The 17,978-nt window shown below is 39.3% G+C and overlaps 1 protein-coding gene across 1 annotated transcript in view; it reads right to left on the reverse strand.

The window, feature by feature from the left end:
• ranbp9 (RAN binding protein 9) overlaps window positions 1-16,122 on the reverse strand; it is a 27,221-nt gene extending 11,099 nt beyond the window's left edge. The window contains exons 1-3 of the mRNA XM_062023054.1: window positions 15,460-16,122; window positions 12,770-12,881; window positions 5,827-5,879 (exon numbers count right to left, since the gene is read on the reverse strand). Coding sequence (XP_061879038.1) covers window positions 5,827-5,879; window positions 12,770-12,881; window positions 15,460-15,676 — 382 coding nt within the window. The 5' untranslated portion in view covers window positions 15,677-16,122. The remainder of the gene's footprint in view (window positions 1-5,826; window positions 5,880-12,769; window positions 12,882-15,459) is intronic.
• Window positions 16,123-17,978: the final 1,856 nt, after the last annotated feature.

The following is a 17,978-nucleotide window of genomic DNA, read 5'->3' on the forward strand; positions in this document are numbered from 1 at the left end:
CTTGCCTTCGTCCAGAAATAAGCTTAGGAATGCTATAAAAGGTAGTTTTCTGTCTCCCCCTTCAATTGGGGCAGTTGACAATCGCACACGTCGTTGGCATTATGAGTATAACTAGATGAATAATCGGCAGCAATGAGCGTGTTTACAAACTAAGCCTACCAATGTGGCCACTGGCAATGCATTGTGGAAAATGTAGAAGATCTAAAGCCCTATATAATTGTATTGCTTTATAAAATAAATATACCAAACTGTATTATTGATTTAATGTGATTCCTACTTGTATGTGCACTTAATGTGTTTATATAATGTACTTTCCCTAGTGTGCTTAGTTTTACCGTAACTTCCTTGTGGAGAATATCAATAAGACACCTAGTTTTTTATATCTGTATTTCAAAGGACTGTTTACAATGTAAAAGGATCTCCAACCAGTCAATCGCGATCGAAAATATTAGGAAAAAAAGTGTTAATATGACATCAGTGACACTCCCACCTAGAGAACCACCAACAGACCCGCAAATGGGCCGGCATTTTGACCTCTGAACACGCCCGCATGCCTCTGCTGCTCCATCTTCAGCCTCATATCCAGCCATTCTCGACACCACGGCCAAAGATGAATTGTTGTTGTGCAGGAAAAGCAAGTGCTTTATTCGACACAGATGACCACATTATAGCATCTTTAGTGATATTCGTTAGCATTAAGAAAATGTCTTTATTAGTATTAATAAACAAAATGAATAAATCTCTCGTAGGCTCAACAGCATATATATTACTAAATCTTGATATAGCTAGCAAACATGATTGCTGAACAACAGGGAGAGACAAAATATGAATTTCTTACCATAAAAACAACTGCAGACGTAAGTTGTAGATGAGACTAATATTTGTAGCAGGGAATCAACTGCAAACAAACGTATCCTTTTTCTCATTAGCGTCACGATCACAGCAGCACAGCACTCGTTATGTCAATTAAATACGTTACTTAGCAATGCACGAAAAAGGCCCACTTTGTCTTTCACCGATTAATGCTTATTTTTTGGACCCCTCCAGATTTAAAGACAGGATGTACCTTCAATCTTTTCTTCTCCAAATAGCGTGAGTGTCAAAAGAAGTGAGGTCTTAGCAAGCAGTAACATCTTGGTGATGATAAATGGCTTAAATATATTTAAAAAAATATTTCTCTTAAGTGTAAAATTTCACTTCATCCCATTTTCAAAAAAAAATTTCAGGATCACTTATATATTTTCCACTAAACCTTTCAAATTACGCCCCAATCTGCACTGATGCAGGTAAATAAACAGTAGTCTAATAGGGCTCTAGACAATCACCTGAAGCCTGGAAGTGCCCAGAAGTGCCTCTAGGTCACGTGCTTGCAACCAAGCAATATTGATCAGCCTCATGAAATGTATCATCCCATAGCCCTCCTCTGATGCATATGCCTGGCAGCTACACAGCAACAGAACATCGTTAAATTATCCTCTCTCTAGACCAGGGGTGTCAAATGTACGGCCCGTGGGCCATATCAGACACGCCAACAGGTTTAATCTGGCCCACGGCCCGCAAGATGAGAGTGCAAAGTATAAAAATTAACTGCAATTTTTAATTGAAATAAACGGTTCTAAATATGTCCACTGGATGTCGCATTAGCAATTCAAGTGTAACTCACATCACACAGTTTAAAAAATGACGTGTCAGCTGACTTTAAGCGCTCTCTGGATTGGCTGCCGCTACTCCAATCAGCGCAGGTGCAAGCAATCAGCTGCTCCTGTTGTGGATGGCAGCGGACTTAGACTTCCTTTTTATTGTTATTCAAATTTGAACTTTTCAATACAGATAACGAAACTTCGTTGCATTAGCTCGTTGTAGTGCAGGATAAAAGAGCAATAAGGTGCAGATATAAATAAATAGATTACAGATAAATATATTGCACTTTTGCATATGCATCCACGTTTATGGATGTATGTTATATTGTCTTTATATTCCAGCGAGTTAATTTTTGGGGGGAATTGAGCCGATTATTATGATGCGTTCAAGAGTCTTACGGCCTGAGGGAAGAAGCTATTACAGAACCTGGAGGTTCTGCTACGGAGGCTGCCTAATGCTGTAGCGACACACAATACCTTCTTTAATAGTAAATTATCCACTCCACGAATAAAATAACAAAACGATAAGATGCAAAGACTTAAATCAACATGACATGACCAGCATTGTTCCGTGCAGTGCTCGCAATTGGTTAACGGCATAATGTGCACACTGAACTCCATTTCTACATTTGTTCTTCTACATTTTATCCATCCATTCATCTTCTTCCGCTTATCCAAAGTCGGGTCGCGGGGGCAGCAGCCTAAGCAGAGAAGCCCAGACTTCCTTCTCCCATGAAACTTGGTCCAGTTTTACCCGATGGATCCCAAGACGTTCCCAGGCCAGCTGGGAGACAGTCTCCCCAACGTGTCCTGGGTCTTCACCCTGGCTTCCTACCGGTCAAACGTGCCCTTAACACCTCCCCAGGGTAGTGTTCGGGGGGCATCCTGACCAGATGCCCGAACCACGTCATCTGGCTCCTCTCAATGTGGAGGAGCAGCGGCTTTACTTTGAGCTCCTCCCGAATGACAGAGCTGTTCACCCTAAGGGGAGCCCCGCCACCCGATGGAGGAAACTAATCGTACATCGCTTGCACCAAGGATCTTGTCTTTTCGGTCATAACTCAAAGCTCATGACCATAGGTGAGGATGGGAACATAGATCAACCGGTAAATTGAGTTTTGCTATCCGGCTCAACTCCTTCTTTACCACAACGGATCGATACAGTGTCCGTATTACTGCAGACGCCGCACCGATCCGCCTGTTGATCTCACGATCCACTCTTGCCTCACTCGTGAACAAGACTCTGAGGTACCTGAACTCCTCCACTTGGGGCAGGATCTCCTCCCCAACCCAGAGATAGCACTCTGCCCTTTTAAAGGCGAGAACCATGGACTCAGTCTTGGGAGGTGCGGATTCTCATTCCAGTCGCTTCACACTTGGCTGCGAACCGATCCAGTGAGAGCTGAAGATCCTCGCAAGAAGAAGCCATCAGGACCACATCATCTGCAAAAAGCAGAAACCTAATCCTACAGCCATCAAACCAGATCCCGTCAATGCCCTGACTGCGCGTAGGTGACAAACCCTGGCAGAGTTCAACAGTCACTGGAAACGAGTCCGACATACTGCCGGCAATGCGGACGAAGCTCTGACACCGATCATACAGGGAGCGGACCGCCAAAATCGGACAGTTTGATAACCCATACTCTCTGAGGACTCCCCACAGGACTTCCCGAGGGACATGGTCAAATGCCTTCTCAAAGTCCACAAAGCCCATGTAGAGTGGTTGGGCAAACTCCCATGCACCCTCATGGACCCTGCCGAGAGTAAAGAACTTGTCCACAGTTCAACGACCAGGACAAAAACTGTTTTATGTTACGCTTAAATCTACCATAGATAAAAGCAGTACATATAATGTATATAGAATATTAAATACGAGAGCACTGTCGCAGCCTACACGACAAGAAGGCATTCTTGTCGTTTGAGTTTTGGTGCATTCTATAACCAGAGGATCAGCTTTTGTAATCAGTATTAACAGGCGAGTACTTTTTCACAAAAATTGGCCAATACTTATCGGTGGCCAATCAATCAGCATAACCCTAACATATATATACTCACGCACATATACTCTTGTATGTATGTATGTATGTATGCACACACACACACACACACACACACACACACACACACACACACACACACACACACACACACACGTGTGTACACTATATAAATATACTGTATATAGTCCCGATTGCGCACTCACACATGGTATATGCAAATATTCCACATACAAAATAAAGCACCGCCTACGGAGGCACCTAATTAGCATGCGTGCATCAGTGTGTTATCTTCACATGAGGACACAAGCTCACGGGCGCGTTCAAAAACTGTTTGGCCTGATAAGCTCCACCATATTGATGACAGCTGGTGACCACAATCACATTATACACCTATACAGTGACAGAGCATGAATGATAAATGATTTTGTTATTTTTCTGCAATATGTGACTTATTCAACCTGGAGATTTCTGGTAGCCATAAAGGAAGAATTTGATCAAGCTCTTATAGTGGATCTTATGTTAGCTTGGTTGTCCCTAATGAAGGGGCCAAAGATTTCCTTTCCTTACACTTTTTATTGGCTGGCGAAATATCTACTATTAATAATATTGAGAAACTGAAGCGCTGTAAGAAAACATTTTTTGTTTTTCCTTTCAATATTTGCATATTTGGACCAACATTATTTAACAGATTGGACAAATTCATACAGTATATAAATTGGAACACTTGCAGACAGCCAATACAAATACTGGGCCAACATTTCAACATCGATGGCATTCATTAAAACAACGAAAGAGCTTACCAATGCAATAGATGGTAAACAGTGTGCAGCTGCAGTGTTTATGGGTCTAACAAAAGCATTTGAAATTAACAAAATTAACCATATTATCTTAATTAACAAATTAGAACAGTATTGCACAAGAGGGTTGGTCTGAAACTGAGGAAAAAATTACTTAACCAACAGGGAGGAATACATGAAGCTAGGCAAACATACGTCTACAGCGCTAGATGTATATTGCGGTGTACCCAAGGGTTCAATAATGGGACCGAAACTGTTCTCCCTCTATATCAACGCCATTTGTAAAGTTACAAAGGAGTTAAAGTTAGTACTATTTGCAGACGACACAACTGCGTTTTGTTCAGAAAAGAACACACAAAAGCTAATACAAACAACAGAAGAAACAAACAATCTAAAGTGATGGTTTGACAAAAACAGACTCTTTGAATCTTGGTAAAACTAAAATAATGCTATTTGGTAACAGAATAGAAAGTCAAACACAAATACAAATAGACGAAGTAGACATTAAAAGAGTAGAAGATAACATTTTTTGGTGTATTAATAGATGATAAAATGAACTGGTAACCTGGCCATCTTATTTTGTATATTTTATACAAAATATATGTACTGGACCAAAAAAATCACTACATATTCTCTACTGTTCACTAGTGTTACCATAGCTGACTTATTGTGTAGAAATATGGGGAACTAATTACAACTCGTACTTCTATGCTACAATAATGAGAAACTGGAACTACATGATGTACCTTATTGTACGCATGTTCAAAAAAAACCCAGCAATATGACCATATCCATATATTTAGTTATGTTTAGTTTGTTGAATAAACACAAAGTTAAACACCCCTGTTATACTGTAACGCTAGGCTCCTCCATCCCAATCACTCAAAATACTGTCAATCTGAACTGCTTTAAATATGAAGTCACATTGTCTATTTAGTGTTCCTCACACTTAAAAAAAATTAACTAATTTTTAGATTTGTTGTTCCATCTTTCCGCTGAGGTCGGCACTAAGGAATTGCGCCACAATATTTGTTTATGCTGCAAAGAACAAAACCAGTTTGAGGCGTCTGATTACAGGTTAGGACACACCCACTCGTATTCTCCCCATTATTGCACATCTCATGTAAGGCAATACAAGAGGTGTAGCAATATTAAATAAAGATACAAACTATATATTACACATAGATTAATAATGTTCAGTTATGGTCGACGCTGACAAAGAGGCATGGCGTCAATTTACGTTAGTTATTGTGTTTGTATCATGTCAAGTATAATAGTTCTGCGTTTAAGTGTTCCACAAGCTGAAGCTAAGCTAACAGCCCGTCACACCTGCAGACAACATAAGAGGCACAATCAAGAGGTTGGGTGTCACACCACCCGTCAACTTACCAGGAAGTCTGTTCATGTTGACACCCTGAGCGGAGAGGCCGATGCCCATGTACCTGTGCCCACATGGAGCAAGCAGAGACAAAAAGAGAGAAAGAGAGAGGACTATGAGAGATGCATCTTCATGAACATGATGATTACCATACATTTAAATCAGAACTGCACTAAAAAACCTTGCGACATGTTCTTTACAAGAGCATTAAAGTTACCAACTGTTCTTACTTTTTACTGTTAAAGCCTCACATACTGGCATGTGACAGTTATGAATGTTACTAAAAACATATGAACATTCGATATAAAACGCATAGCATTGCCTTTGTTGGTGTTTCACTCCATAATGTAACGTAACAGTCCACTACCCTTGACCACACTCAAGTGTTTTAAGTAGTGTGATCATGCGACTGAGGCCTCAGAATGTTGCCTTTAGCGCATTGCTGGGTTGCAACCACGTGACCTTGAGGCCATCCCCTTTACTCCAGGTTGTTCTGCGTTTAAGTGTTCAATATCGGCTACTATTTATTTACCTCAAGCAGAGTAGATGTCAGTTTAGTTTAGGGGCAAATTAGTGTTGTCCCAATACCAATAATTTAGTACCGGTACTAAAATTATTTCGATACGTTTCGGTACTTTGATACTTTTCTAAATAAAGCGGACCACAAAAAATTGCATTATTGGTTTTATTCTAACAAAAAATCTTAGGGTACATAAAAAATAGGCTCCTAACTAGCCTGCTGACGTATGCAGTAACAAATTGTGTCATTTTCCATTCTATTATTTTGTCAACATTATTAAGGACAAGTGGAAGAAAATTAATTATTAATCTACTTGTTCATTTACTGTTAAGATCTGCCTACTTTCTCTTTTAACATGTTCTATCTACACTTCTGTTAAAATGTAATAATCATTTATTCTTCTGTTGTTTGATACTTTACATTAGTTTTGGATGATACCACAAATTTGGGTATCAATCCAATACCAAGTCGTTACAAGAGATTTTGGATGATACCACAAATTTGGGTATCAATCCAATACCAAGTCGTTACAAGATCATACATTGGTCATAGTCCTCATGTGTCCAGGAACATATTTCCTGAGTTTATAAACATAATATAAAAAAAAATACAAATGAAAGAAGATGTTGTGATGCCAAAAAATATCGATGTAATCATAGTAGTATCGACTAGATACATTCATGTACTTGGTATCATTACAGTGGATGTTAGGTGTAGATCCACCAATGGCGTTTGTTTACATTTTGACGCCGGTGAGCTACAATGTGTAGTGAAGCATGTTTAGCTATTCCTCGTTCTGCAGGGATGATACTTGTAAGAAACTTACTGTATTTGTCGCCATGGAGGCGAGGATTAGTGATTTAGAAGTAGCTAAAACACTGCCGACTGTGGCTGAACTTTAGCCACTAGCTAGCACATTCATTGTTTATGTTCTTTGTTTGTTTTTTGTTTTGCTTAGTTTTTGTTTTTTTTGCTCTATGCTTTTTTAACCTGTAAAGCACTTTCGTTCAATTTAAAAGTTGTTGAAAATGTGCTATATAAATAAAGTTGACTTGACTTGACTAGCAAGCCATTTCTTAAAGCCACTCTTACCGGTGGCCGTTTCAGTTTTATAACTTCACCTTTATCGTTAGTTTTTAAACCAAAATGCGTTCGTTCTACCTTTTCTGTCTACACACTGTGTCTGTAAGTACTCCGTGATTGTGCGCTACCGAAATGCTCTTCTGCTCGTAAACCAGCAATGACACGACGTGACGACTACGGGGGCGCGGGAGGGTGAGGGACCGGTACTTTTCAGAGGCGGCATAGTACCGAATATGATTCATTAGTATCGCGGTACTATACTAATACCGGTATACCGTACAACCCTAGGGAAAATATACTAGCCAGATTTGATCAAACAATATGTTAATGTGAAATAGGGGAGTCATACATTCTTCAGAAAAATACTTTTTATAAAATTAAATCACAGAAGTAGACTTTTCAAACTATCTGGTTAACTAGACTTCCCTCTAAACTCATTAATAAATTAGGTATTAAGCTATAAAAGACAATGTTGGACTTATTAATGCATCATTAAGCATATATTTTTTGGACGTTAAACATTTAAACCAGTGCTGCTCAATTATTTTCTGTTACACCCCCCAAGAAAAAGAAAACATATCACGCCCCACTCCCCACGACTATAAATAGTATAATTTGTCTATGAAAATGTTATAAGTACTCCTCTGTATAACATTCTATCCTTATTAACATTAAAGGGGACCTATTATGCAAAACCAACTTTTCTACCTACCGGTATTTGTACCTGTTTGTGTATTTGGGGTCTGCGTAAGTCCCAGATATTTGAAATCAAACCTTGGAGGCATTGTGGAACTATTTATAAAACAACCTTGTCTGCCTTCATACTTCTTACAAACGAGCCGTTTGAAATTTGCCCCAATTTGTGACGTTTTTCCCCAACTGTGACGTCAGCAAATATCTTCATTGTTGGTAGAGATTAAACCAAAGTGGTTTGCATAAATCCGCCATTGTAGTCCGACGTTGTAGTCCATAAACTCCTTATTTTTCTTTATCCTCTTGTTGTGGGGCAGACTGGCTTGTACATGCACATGCATCCTCTGCTGTTGCCATTTCTAATACAAATTAGCATGAAGTTCAAATTTATATCTGTCAGTAGACTGGCTATGGAAGTGCTAAGAACTACAACTTGGCTGATGGGAAAAAGACAGTCGATGTGGAGGCACGTAAATAAGACGCATCAGGAAGGGGCTAGTACAAACCCCGTTTCCATATGAGTTGGGAAATTGTGTTAGATGTAAATATAAACGGAATACAATGATTTGCAAATCCTTTTCAACCCATATTCAATTGAATGCATTACAAAGACAAGATATTTGATGTTCAAACTCATAAACTTTTTTTTTTTTTTTGCAAATAATAATTAACTTAGAATTTCATGGCTGCAACACATGCCAAAGTAGTTGGGAAAGGGCATGTTCACCACTGTGTTACATGGCCTTTCCTTTTAACAACACTGGGAGACTGAGGAGACACATTTTTTAAGCTTCTCAGGTGGAATTATTCCCCATCCTTGCTTGATGTACAGCTTAAGTTGTTCAACAGTCCGGGGGTCTCCGTTGTGGCATTTTAGGCTTCATAATGCGCCACACATTTTCAATAGGAGACAGCTCTGGACTACAGGCAGGCCGGTCTAGTACCCGCACTCTTTTACTATGAAGCCACGCTGATGTAACATGTGGCTTGGCATTGTCTTGCTGAAATAAGCAGGGGCGTCCATGGTAACGTTGCTTGGATGACAACATATGTTGCTCCAAAACTTGTATGTACATTTCAGCATTAATGGCGCCTTCACAGATGTGTAAGTTACCCATGCCTTGGGCACTAATACACCCCCATACCATCACAGATGCTGGCTTTTCAACTTTGCACCTATAACAATCCGGATGGTTCGTTTCCTCTTTGGTCCGGAGGACACGACGTCCACAGTTTCCAAAAACAATTTCAAATGTGGACTCGTCAGACCACAGAACACTTTTCCACTTTGTATCAGTCCATCTTAGATGAGCTCAGGCCCAGCGAAGCTGACGGCGTTTCTGGGTGTTGTTGATAAACGGTTTTCGCCTTGCATAGGAGAGTTTTAACTTGCACTTACAGATGTAGCGACCAACTGTAGTTACTGACAGTGGGTTTCTGAAGTGTTCCTGAGCCCATGTGGTGATATTCTTTACACACTTATGTCGTTTGTTGATGCAGTACAGCCTGAGGGATCGAAGGTCACAGGCTTAGCTGCTTACGTGCAGTGATTTCTCCAGATTCTCTGAACCCTTTGATGATATACGGACCGCAGATGGTGAAATCCCTAAATTCCTTGCAATAGCTGGTTGAGAAAGGTTTTTCTTAAACTGTTCAACAATTTGCTCACGCATTTGTTGACAAAGTGGTGACCCTTGTATTCCGTTTATATTTACATCTAACACAATTTCCCAACTCATATGGAAACGGGGTTTGTAGATGGCCTGTAAAACATATGTGGGACATTTAGACCAAAGAACCAACATTGCATGTGATGTCAACCACAAGGGAGGGTTTTAAATGTAGAAAACAATCCTACTATGACCTCTTTAAAGAAAATATAAACCAACCTACAACAACAAAGAATAACTTTGTTAAAGTGCATCAATCTGCTTGACATTTAAAAAATGTAATCCTTATTTAAACTATAAACATTTTTAACTGACTTTAACCATCTGATAATGAAAAGTAAAATTAAATAAACTCAATGTATAGTAATAATTTCAAATTGATCAGCAACATTAACTCAGGAGCACATAATATAAAACACTATGACTTACAAAACCAAAAATTAATAAAACAATTTGTGCTGATTTTTTCTTAATCAGAATTAGTAAAGCAAGATTAATGGATACAATGAGCATATTTTGTAGCGCAAAGCTTTTTGAAGTAGGGTGTGAAGCCTGATACTGCATGATACTGACAAAGCATGTGCACCGGAATCACACGCACTCCCCCTGGCATCGCTCCACACACCCATACCCCTGCCCCCCAGGGTGGGCCCGCCCCACTTATTGAGAAGAACTCATTTAAACACTTCCCTGTGATCGACACAATATGTATTGGATATGATTTGGTGTAAATTTGGCTTCACGGTGACATTTCCAACCTACTTTCTGCATACTGTATGACTGCAAGATGTTCGTTTGTGGGGGCCTCCCCAGATTACAAATGAACCCACATTCCACCCTCTCCAAAAGTATCCAAATGTATTTTTTGAAACTGTACACTGGTTAAAAGTACATCTTTAATTTATATGTCACCACAATTTTTCCCCAGATATGGTTGAAAATAAAATTTGTGAACAATGTATGGATTCACCGGTCACAACATTAGGTACTTTATCCTACTGTACTTTATTTTGTGTTACTTCAAACAAAGTCATATTGTTGCAGTCTTTTTTTCTTTTTTGTAAATTAGCATATAAAGCATACAATATATAGGTTTAGTTTTTGCAGTTGATCTCCTGTCGCAAGACAAATATTGTGTCATCTATAATTGGGCGTCTGACGTTAATTTACTGGTGTAAAGTTCATGTTTTTTTTCAATGTTTAGTTTGATTTAGCTACTTCCATCAATATTTGGTTTCCAAAAATATTTAGCAATATGAGGAAACCAAGAAAAGCCAGGATAAATATGACAGAGAATACCGTTGCCATGGAATATGCAGTAGGTGAATTGAACAAAAGACATAAATTCATATTCGAATTCAAATTCTTATTTATTCCGATTCTAAAACCAATCCATCATTTTTAAGAATCAATTTAAAAAAAGGCATTTTTAGGCCATCTTTGCACATACTCGCTGCACATATATGTCAAACATCATCTTTTGTAGCCTGTTTTGAAAAGGGTTTATTATAATTTTATACCAAATAATATACTGTGGGAATCGGTTAAACTAGAGAATTTATTCTGTATCGAAGTGTCACCCAAGGAATCAGAATCGAATCGTGAGGTGTTGTAAGATTCACATCCCTGTTGTGCAGCCTACGAGAGATCTAGTAATCTAGTTTATTAACGCCATTTAGTAAGGCTAAACATTGCAGCATACGCAGAACAACAACGCACAAATCCATTCCATGTGGAAGTTTTCTGAAGAAGTTTACTCATATGTAAGTGTATGGTGAATAAGATAAGTAAATGAATCATAAAGATGTTTTTATAGTTTATTTTAAGTCAATACTAACATCGACAAAGTTGACTCTACTTGACGAGTGTGGCAGATTCAAACTAACAACAACCTTTCTTTGGATCTTTTATTTTGTCAGTTTTTCCTTCATGGTTAACTATCATAGGAACTTCAACCAAAATCCCTAAGTGAACCATTTCCACAGACAAAAATGTATGCAACATTTTCACTCTGACGTCGCTTGACTTCCTGCTTAGAAAGGCGCTTGTTTAAACCATATGTTTAAGTCTGAGGTGACAGTAACCAGCCGGATGCGACGTCACGTTCAAACTCAGCAATTCCATACATCCTGTTTGCCTTCATTCACACCCTTAAAAGGAAGCTTTATGAGGGTCAGAGGCTACACATATGACAATGTTGTGCCTATGTCACACACTAGATGACACTTAAAGAATCTTCCAGGTCAAGACTTTTGTACAATATGAAAATAAATATTTACATTGATATGAAGTGCATGTGAGTCTTATCGCTCTATGTGCTTACAATGCATGCAAATCCAGATTTAGACTAGTCAATTGTGTTCACATTTTTAGCTGGGAGCGCTACCTCGCAGCCATTTTGTTTCACACCTAATCCTGCATCAAACCCTTGATTTGCGGCCTAATTTGTCTGCAGACGTATATGTAGTCAACAAAATTCACTCTGTGTAAGTGAACAATAAGCTTCAACTTTCATTTTTATAAACACTAGTTTTATTGCCGACAGAGCCGCTGAAAAAGTTTGTGGCTGACATGACATTTCCAATTAGCTTAAATTCTATCTTCATGTCAGAGAGCATAAAGAAAATCAAAGGTTATTTACAGTGGATGTCCAGTAAACATCATTTTATTTATTCTAGAAAAAAGATTGTATAGAACTACAATGTTTATTAGGGAGCATTGTACCTTTATCCAATATGTCTTCATTTTTATTAAAACGTTAAAAAAAAAACACTCCTGATTGCAACGCCCATGCACCAATGATAATTAGCATTCATTAATTTAAAAACACCATTTCATAAGTGAAGTGTAGAATTCAAATATAACGAGAGAGGATTTTCCACAACAATAACAGTGTCTGAAAAGTGGTTTGAGAAGATGAGGCGTTAATGAGGCCACAAGGAGTCATGAGTGCAGCAAGGACAAACAAAGCATTCGTTGTCTTCTTACCCGTCTCGGCCTTTGCTGATGATCTTCACCTCAAAGTAATAGACGCCGCACGCCGCTGGGATGGGGTGAGTGGCCCGGACGGACGCAGCGTCTTTCGGGGTCTTGCCATGACCTTTGGGAAGGAGACACTACAATGATGCCACAGCTTGTTTTTGTATACATTCATATGTGAACACATAGGCCTTCGTTCATATGCTGATGTCATAGCTTGGAAGAAGAGATGAGTGGGACAAACAAGACAATAGTTAATTTCTATTACTACCACTGTCACTGGGTGCATTGTTCTTTCATCTTGCTATCCTCCATCTCTCTCGAGAATAGGGATGGAGAACCTTTAACAGCCCATGAGTTTTTTGATTGATTGAAACTTTTACTAATAGATTGCACAGTACAGTACATATTCCGTACAATTGACCACTAAATGGTAACACCCAAATAAGTTTTTCAACTTGTTTAAGTTAAGTTAAAGTTAAAGTACCAATGATTGTCACACACACTAGGTGTGGTGAAATTTGTCCTCCGCATTTGACCCATCCCCTTGTTCACCCCCTGGGAGGTGAGGGGAGCAGTGGGCAGCAGCGGTGCCGCGCCCGGGAATCATTTTGGTGATTTAACCCCCAATTCCAACCCTTGATGCTGAGTGCCAAGCAGGGAGGTAATGGGTCCCATTTTTCAGGGTCCACGTTAATCAATTCATGGTACAAATATATACTATCAGCATAATACAGTCATCACACAAGTTAATCATCAGAGTATATACATTGAATTATTTACATTATTTACAATCCGGGGGTTGGGATGTGGAGGCTGTTGGGGCGGGGGGGTTAGGTTTGGTTGATATCAGCACTTCAGTCATCAACAATTATACCATCTCAGAAATGGACATTGAAACAGTGTAGGTCTGACTTCGTAGGATATGTACAGCGAGCAGTGAGAGCATTTGGTAATCAAAGAAGCTGTTATTAAACATTTAACCCACAAATGCTGTTAGCATATAATAGAAGTAAGAAGAGAAGTTACACACAATGATTAAAGATGCTTAACAAGAACGACAACATGATTTTTGACCACAATGTAGGGCTGGGCGATATATCGATATACGCGATATATCGCGGGTTTGTCTCTGTGCGATATAGAAAATGACTATATTGTGATATTCGAGTATACGTTCTCACGCAGTTGCTTTTAGCTGCTGGCATTACACTACAGGCTCTTCCCAATCCTTGTGTCTCCTTCTCACAGACAGCAAGCGCACCTTCTACATACTGTCACGTCATACGTCACATACGTATACGCCCTCGCGGAGCAGAGAGGTAGCGGCATGGGTAACGTTACCTGTGGTGCGAGTGGTAATACGAGAGAAAGAAGGTGCGAATCTGGTAACAAATGAAGGAAGAATTAATTCCCAAGACAAACAGCAGGGGGTCCATTGTCTGGCGGTGGTTTGGCTTCAAGTGGGAATATGTCGAACAGACAACCGTAATTTGTCAAGTGTGGGGCAAAAGCGTTTCTACAAAAAGTAGCATTACTGCTAATATGTAGCATCATTTGAAAAGTCACCTGCTAGAGAATGAAGAGTGCTTACTCCGCATGTCAACATCTCCGGCCGGTGCCACACCATCAAAATGCCGAGGCAAACATTTCCAGATCAACACCGTATGAAAAAAAGAGTCGACAACAAAAAAAAACTACCACATAGTGAAGGACGAACACTATTTGATTTCCTATTATGTAGGTCATTTTTATTTGACACTTATTGAAATATTTTGTGTGACATCATGTTTTTAAACTATTGTAGTGGCGTTCTGTACAAAAAGTGCACTTTAATTTAGTGTTGTTTTGATAAGTCATCTTAGTGACACCATGCACAAAAGTGCACTAATAGCTTGTTTTAAAACGTCTCTGACAATCTTGCACTTTCTGTTTTGGAAATGACATGAATGTTTGTGCCACTGCTTAATAACAGTTTAATAAATACAGTTTTGGTAAACTGACTTAGTTTGCCTGAAAGTTTAAAATGAGCATATATTAATGCAGTATGAACAAGAATGTTTTAATGTAGACACACAGAATCATCATACTGCTGTGATTATATGTATCAAGTGTTCATTCAAGGCTAAGGCAAAATATTGAGATATATATCGTGTATTGAGATATGGCCTAAAAATATTGAGATATTAAAAAAAGGCCATATCGCCCAGCCAAACCACAATGTAAAAGATTTCAACGCCGTCAGTTATTCTAGAAGGCTGTTTTGTAAGGAGGGTAGTAGCACAGCCTGGTAAAACACACCCAGGAAGCACTTTTTTTTTTTTTTTTAACAGTAAGTAGCTGTCCTGATGGCCTTCTCCTGCAAGCTTCATGACAGCTTTGTTTAAAGCATCATCAAGGCCCACCTGAGTCTTAGCAAAGACATCATCCACTTAGATAACACCTGAGGACCCATCAGGACATTTACTACATTTTTTGCCACTGTTAGCATCCAATGCTACAGTAGCTAAGTGTATATTTATATCACATGACGACATGCTTAGTTTGTCTAATAAGTCGTATGGTGGTTTGAGAGGATTTTTAATGTGGCCTGGAAGCTAAAGTGCTGTGGAAAATGGAAGCTGCTACTTTGTTTTTAGCCCCCGTCGACGGCATCTGGCTTTCATCAGCAGGCTAGTGATAGCAATGCGCCGCCATACCTTTATAGTGCACACGGAGGTTGTTCTGGGACAGCCCGATGTAGCTAAACTTGTCCTTGGGGCTCCAGGAGCGAGGCAGCGGGGTCTCGTTCTCGTTGACGGCTGGGTAGAGCCGTCGCAGCCGCTGGTTGAGCTCCTTTTCCTGCTCGTTGAGAGCCGAGTCTCCGTGGACAACCACTGACATGAGGAAGCTGGAGCCGGAAGACTGTCCTGACATGGCGACGACACAATGTTGGTTAAAGAGCGGCTTGTCAACCAGCAAGCCACCGCTTCCTGTGTCCGTCAAGTCCGGGCAGCAAAGCGAGCGGGCGAGCGGGCGATGCTAACTGGCTCCGCTGGCCGCAGAGAAGCAGCCAGAGCTGGTTAGCCTTAGCAGCTAGCCTGGCTAACGTTAGCTTAGCCACCAAAGGCAAAGCGATCGTTCCAAAACTACTCAGGTTGACATCAGCAGACAAAGGAGACAGTCACTGGAAGAAGACACGCTGCCACACCGGATGACAAGCATGTGAATACAAGGCGAGGTGGAGGTCGAATCAAAGTGTCAAGCAACGTTTTTAGCTAAGGGATGAAAAAAGTCTTAGTCTCTAACAGCCTCGATCTTTTGTTTGTTGTCGGAGCCTTATCCTCGCATCTGATTGGCGGAAGGCTGCCCCTGCTCACTTCCGGTTTGTCAGGCGAAGTAAACAGTGAGGCCATGAAAACTTGTACAGTTGACAATTGTGACGTCATCAACACTTAATGGTCATCTGCGTTCATCATCGACAAACACGCTACCAACATATGTCCCTTATGATGCCTTTAAACGTTACATCCATACACCTGCATTTATTATATTACTTTCTAGGCTGTACAAATTGCATATACAAACCCCGTTTCCATATGAGTTGGGAACTTGTGTTAGATGTAAATATAAACGGAATACAATGATTTGCAAATCCTTTTCAACCCATATTCAATTGAATGCACTACAAAAACAAGATATTTGATGTTCAAACTCATAAACTTTATTTATTTTTTGCAAATAATAATTAACTTAGAATTTCATGGCTGCAGCATGTGCCAAAGTAGTTAAGGGCATGTTCACCACTGTGTTACATCACCTTTTCTTTTAACAACACTCAATAAACGATTGGGAACTGAGGAAACTAATTGTTGAAGCTTTGAAAGTGGAATTATTTCCCATTCTTGTTTTATGTAGAGCTTCAGTCGTTCAACAGTCGTATTTTACGCTTCATAATGCGCCACACATTTTCGATGGGAGACAGGTCTGGACTGCAGGCGGGCCAGGAAAGTACCCGCACTCTTTTTTACGAAGCCACGCTGTTGTAACACATGCTGAATGTGGCTTGGCATTGTCTTGCTGACATAAGCAGGGGCGTCCATGAAAAAGACGGCGCTTAGATGGCAGCATATGTTGTTCCAAAACATGTATGTACCTTTCAGCATTAATGGTGCCTTCACAGATGTGTAAGTTACCCATGAAATTAAAAAAATAATAATTATATATATATATATATATATATATATATATATATATATATATATATATATATATATATATATATATATATATATATTTAAATTAAATCAACATAAAAAACACAAGATACACTTACAATTAGTGCACCAACCCAAAAAACCTCCCTCCCCCATTCACACTCATTCACACAAAAGGGTTGTTTCTTTCTGCTATTAATATTTCTGGTTCCTACATTATATATCAATATAGATCAATACAGTCTGCAGGGATACAGTCCGTAAGCACACATGATTGTATTTTTTTATGACAAAATATAAAATACAATAAAAAAAACATACCTGTCATTAAAGAACATTTTTGTTCTTCAATGACACCCTTGCAGGACAAAAAAAATGCACGACCCTACAAAATTGAACTGCTATTGAGAACTTTTTTTTTTTTTTGTCCTGTCCAGCTTCTCAGGCAAATCAGACAGTTGATGTAGATGCCCATATCGGCTGTTTAGATTTACTTTACAAAAGAGAAGTGTAGGATACTTCTCTTGTTGCCTTATTTGTATTTGACTTTATTAAATTGATTTATATTATCATTTGGTGCAGCCGGGCCGGAGCAGGAGGGGATAGAAAGAGAAAAAAAAGGAAGACAGAGGGGGAAATTGTGGGGACAAGAGGGGGATTAGACAGAGAGACAACAACAACAACAGCAAACACAACAATAACAACAACAACAATAGAGCAACATCAGCACATACGATATGTACAAATATGATGGTAAAAGTGATAGCAAAGATGCAGTTAGCGAAATAAATAATAATACAGAAATGACAATGAGCATTTTTACACTACAAATGGAGCATTACAAATACCAATAGAAATAGCGCTATTGATAATGAAGAATACCAATAATTTACCTCTATTATCAACAATACAGTTGTTCAAATGCAACAATACATAGACGTAATGATAACTAGAGATAAGAAATGAATACCGAAAAATGGAGGGGAAGAAAGAGAAGCAACCTATATTAACCTTGTAGATTG

Source organism: Entelurus aequoreus, linkage group LG16, assembly GCF_033978785.1.
Source record: "Entelurus aequoreus isolate RoL-2023_Sb linkage group LG16, RoL_Eaeq_v1.1, whole genome shotgun sequence".
NCBI lineage: Eukaryota > Metazoa > Chordata > Actinopteri > Syngnathiformes > Syngnathidae > Entelurus > Entelurus aequoreus.